This window comes from Marmota marmota, unplaced genomic scaffold (assembly GCF_001458135.2).
Source record: "Marmota marmota marmota unplaced genomic scaffold, marMar, whole genome shotgun sequence".
NCBI lineage: Eukaryota > Metazoa > Chordata > Mammalia > Rodentia > Sciuridae > Marmota > Marmota marmota.
Genome location: NW_025999977.1, coordinates 42,628,140 through 42,633,176, shown reverse-complemented (window position 1 = coordinate 42,633,176; position 5,037 = coordinate 42,628,140). Strand labels below are relative to the sequence as shown.

Below are 5,037 nucleotides of genomic sequence, written 5' to 3'. Positions count from 1 at the left end.
TGTGCAGGCGACAGAATCGAGGTTCCCCTCAGTGGGATGGGCTGGCTGTGGAATAAAAGCTAAGAAAGAGGAGCTGACGATATAGCCCACTTGACAGAGTGCTTGCTTGGCATGCCCAAGGCTCTGGGTTCAGTCCCCAACACCACTAAATAAATTAAAAAAAAAAAAAAAGCTAAGAAAGAGGAAATAGTGAAAAAACTGGAGGACATGGAAAGTAATTTTAAAAAGCAGGGGCTGGACAGACCAGCCCATCTTAGGGATACAGCTTCTACACGACCCTCCAGTGGTTCACAGTGGCTCCCCGCAGGGGTCCTGGGCTGAAGCCCACCACAGTTTCCTTGTAGTGGGAGGAAGGAAAGCAGAGTCTGGATAGAGATGATGTTAGCTGGGCCGATTCCATGAAGGAAGATGGTTTATTTCTGCTCATTTTCTCAATGACGTGAGGTCATCAGCTGATGGTGAGATGGGGTTTAGGGAAATCTAGAGGTTTGACCAAAGAATGGAATCCAGTATTTTCTAAATCACAACCATCTCAGTATAAATTACTACTCCAAGTCTACTGACCTCGGAAAGCAGGACCATTGGGGGTCCTTCCATTCATATCATGCATTGGTGACCTGCTCCATCCATGCTATGGCTGGCTCTGTCCCTGGTATTTCCATGTTTCCGAATCTAGATTGCTGGGAGCCATTAGCCAAGTAGGTATGACAATTTCCTTGCCAGCGTACCCCATGTTGCTTAGTGGAAGGACTCGTGGAAATAGGACATTTTGCAGTGACATTGCATGTAGGTGACCTTGCTCAAGGACCAGGGCGGTTCCAGGTTTAGGGCGTTCCGGTTTAGGTTCCAGGTTTAAGGTTTAAGATTATTCCTGCTGGGAATAGGGCGTATCCTGCTGCCTGAGTTCCCCTTGAGTTCTCACGGGATTCAGACAGTATTTTTTGGGAGACAGAAGCCCAGTGGGGGTGGATTTGGGCAGAGAACGTGGATTTCCCCAGAACGTGATTGTAGACAGCTGGTGTGAGTTCGGGAATAAAGAGTTGCTGTTTGAATCTACAAGCTGTGTGGTGGCTCGTGATTGTGTGCCCAGCCAGACTGTGGCATTTGTGCCCAGCCAGACTGCGGCACTAGATAGAGCAAGGCAAGGCGGAGGCAGGGGACTCAGGAGACCTGCCTGCAAGATTAATCTCTCAGCTCTGCCAGGACTAGGCTTCAGGGGCCTCCGCTCAGCTTAGTTGCTTGTACTACCGCAAGCCCCTCGCCACTGCAGCACACTCAACTGTTCCCTTTTGTCACCTTCCAAAGGTCTCAGCAATCAAGGAGCATACAGTGGGAAGGGGAGACACAAGACAGCTGTTTCAGGAATTTACCTGCAAGCAGGAATCCTGCAGGTGAGGACTGAGGAAAGCCCACACATCCTGTTCTATCTCTAAGGAAAACATCTGCAATAATTTTTTTTTAATCATTCGTTTTTCAGCTCAATGCCTACAGCAATTAAGAAATGGCAATACCATGGATGGACAGTTATTGCAAAGGTATTTTCCCCAGAAATTAAAAAATGTTGCTGAAACAATTCACAATAGCTAAATTGTGGAACCAACTTAGATGCCCTTCAGTGGATGAATGGATAGGGAAACTTTGGCACATACACACAATGGAACATTACTCAGCATTAAAAGAGAGTAAAACCATGGCATCTGCAGGTAAATGAATGGAGTTGGAGAATATAATGCTAAGTGAATCAAGCCAATCCCAAAAAAGCAAAGGCCGAATGTTTTCTCTGATATGAGGATGCTGACTCATAATGGGAGGAATGGAGGAACTTTAGATAGGGCAAAGGGGAGGGAGGGGAAGGGGGAAGGAAGGGGGCAAGGGGGTAGGAAAGGTGGTGGAATAAGATGGACATCATTCCCCTAAGTTCATGTATCAGACATGAATGGTGTGAAAATACTTTGTGTACAATCAGTGTCTTGAAAAATTGTGCTCTATATGGATAATATGAAATGATTTGCATTCTGCCATCATGTATAACAAATTAGAATAAATTTTAAAAATGAATACATTTTAAAAAATTTTTGCTGAAAGGTCTAATAAAAATGATAGTGATCTTATTGAGTTCCTGTTTATTGTTTCTAAATTAAGGTATGTTTCCTTTGGTCAGGCACCCTTAAAATCCACGTCCACATATCCTCCCCAGGTTTTTCCAGTATTCTCTAGAGAACTTAAAAGTTCATCGTGACTGCTCACTTGCTGATTGGCATTCGGAACATCACCCTGGGGCTCATGTGGAGTTTCAGTCCTCGTCATGGTAAAGCACAGGACACAGTGCAGGAGAGCAGAATTTAGCCTTCCTTAGGCAAAGGGGATCTTTTTAAAGGACTTGAAGAATTATCATATCTGCTTTACTGATGTATAAATAGAGGCACAGAAGGAAGACGTCATTTGCCAAAGGTCGCCTGGCTAGTAAGGGAAGAAGAGAGGTGAACACAGCAGGGCAATCGAGGTGGTACGACACTACAGCAGCAGTCAGTGGTGCTGCTGAAATCAGACAGCCCTGGGATGTGGGAAACAAGGGGCTTCTGAAACCCCCTGCAGCATATAGCTGGGTTTACCTGAAACTGCCAGATTTTCATTTTCTGTAAATATTTTATGCCTCCAGCCTGCATAGTGTGGTACCAAGCAAGAATTTACAATTATTCTTACAAATCACTCACAGATATTAAGGAAAACAGAAACAGAAATAACAATAGACCTGAGAAAACTAGATGATGAAAATCCAAATTATGAAATAGGAGGGAAAGCAGGAGACTAGGAGGAAAGACAGATGATGGCTTTGGCTGCAGGGGACAGAATGCACTGACCAAGGGCTTTCCCCACGCTGAGGGTCACCCTGCACTGCAGAGGCAGAGGCAAGACCCCCAGCTCCCAGCATCCTGGGACCAGAACAAAGAATCTCATGGCCAGACATTTGGCTGCAAGAGTCTGCTCCTGTGATGGTGGTAGAAGAACGACACGGACAGCCCTCTGGCTGCCTGTCTCTGTTGGCCAAGGAGAAGAAAAGCTAAAGGAACTCAGGAAATCCCAGGTTACAGGGAAAATCCTACCAGCGTGGGGCACAGTCCCAAGGGTCTCTTTCACTGAAACTTCCCGCAAATAGTTAGTTTGGAAAACACTCACTTCATTCACAGACGAGTCATCAAAAACGAACTGGCACGAGGTCCAGAGAGAGCATAAAACACAGCAAGGAAACAAGTGGGGGAGGGGATGACACAAACACCCACCAGATAGAATTCATGATCAAACAGTGTGCCATGATTCAAAAAACTAAGCAGAGTTCTCTACTACAAGAGATTCAAAACAGCATTATTCCGACGAGATCGGGCGCGTTCAGGGTGGTATGGCCGTAGACGAAACAGCATTATTCCGAATCGCCAAAATGGAGACAATCAAATGTTCATTACTGATAAGTAGGTAAAATGAAATGTGTTATACCCATAAAATAGAATATTATTTGGCAATAAAAAAGAATGGTTTTGTTTTTGCACTGCTGGGGATACAACCCCCCGGGGTTGGAGCATACTAGGCAAGTGCTGCACCACTGAGCTGCCTGGCCCAGGCCTCTCTCTTCTTGAAAAAAAAAGATTAGATCATGAACGTGGGTCGAGACACCTCCAAAAAATATATAGTAAAAGGACTCAATGGGAATACTGACTCTGTTAACTGTAAGAAGAGACCCCCCCCCCAAAAAAAAGTGGTCATGGTGATGGGATGGAATTAAAGTGTTATGAACACTGCTACAAATTAGGAGGGGAAGAGGAGAAAATCATAAAAATATACCAGTTTCCTTGCTTTTCACAAATGATATTTGAACCTGTTAAATCAATAATGTAATAGTTGGTCTATACCCAAACGACTTAAAAACAGCATACTACAGTGACATAGCCACATCCATGTTTAAGGCAGCTCAACTCACAGTAGCCAAGCTATGAAAACAACCTGGATAAAGAAAATGTGGTACTTGTACACAGTGGAATATTACTCAGCCATAAAGGAGAATGAAATCATAGCATTTGCCAATAAATGGATGGAATGGAGAATATCGTGCTAAGTGAAGTAAGCCAATCCCGAGAAACCAAAGGCAGAATGATCTCTCTCATTTGTGGATGCTAACCCCAAACAAGGGAGTTGGACTGGAAAAGGGAAACCAAGGGAAGGAAGAGAAGGAGGGAATAGGAGAGAGTAAAACCAACTGGTCAGAACTTTCCTAGCCTTGTATTTGCATCCATGACCAGGCAAACCCACATGATGGGCAACCTCAAGAGTGGGATCCTAAATAGAATAAGTATGATCTATGTATCATTCTGCCAAAATGCCTTCTACTGTCAGGTACAACTAAAATAAAAATTAAAAACTTAATAATGTAATAGAAAATCAACTGGACCAGCCCCTGAGCCCAGCATAGAGCTCCTTCTTTAGGGTGGGAAAGACCTGGACAGAGCTGCCGGCTACCTGGAGCTAGCTTGCAGACTGCGGGAAGCTTGATCCCATCAGGGGCGTAGGTGGTGTTGCTGGGGGCGTTATAGGTCCTTCCTTTATTCTCCCCACCCCATACCAGGGGTTGAACCCAGGGACACCCTAGCAGTGAGCCCCATCCCCAGCCCTATTTATTTATTTATTCATGGTACCAGGGATTGAACTCAGGGGCACGCAACCACTGAGCCCCAGCCCCAGCCCTATTTTGTATTTTATTAGAGGCAGGGTCTCACTGAGTTGCTTAGTGCCTTGGTTTTTTGCTGAGGCTGGCTTTAAACTCGCGATCCTCCTGCCTCAGCCTCCACAGCCGTTGGGATTACAGGCGCGGGCCACCCGGCGCGCCCGGCCCTTTTTATTTTTTTCATTTTGAGACAAGGTCTCAAATTGTTGAGGCTGACCTCGAACCTGCGACCTCCGGAGGCGACCTCCTGCCCCGGCCTCCGCAGGCGCGGGGTCGCGGGCTGCACGGCTCCCTGGGCGGGCGTTAGAGGCCGCCTCGGGCGC

The 5,037-nt window shown here is 45.9% G+C and overlaps 1 protein-coding gene across 1 annotated transcript in view; it reads left to right on the top strand.

Moving 5' to 3' along the window:
• Fam228b (family with sequence similarity 228 member B) overlaps nt 1-1,667 on the top strand; it is a 27,343-nt gene extending 25,676 nt beyond the window's left edge. Inside the window, exons 9-10 of the mRNA XM_015479928.2 lie at nt 1,306-1,391; nt 1,478-1,667. Coding sequence (XP_015335414.2) covers nt 1,306-1,391; nt 1,478-1,587 — 196 coding nt within the window. The 3' untranslated portion in view covers nt 1,588-1,667. The remainder of the gene's footprint in view (nt 1-1,305; nt 1,392-1,477) is intronic.
• The last annotated feature ends 3,370 nt before the right edge of the window (nt 1,668-5,037 follow it).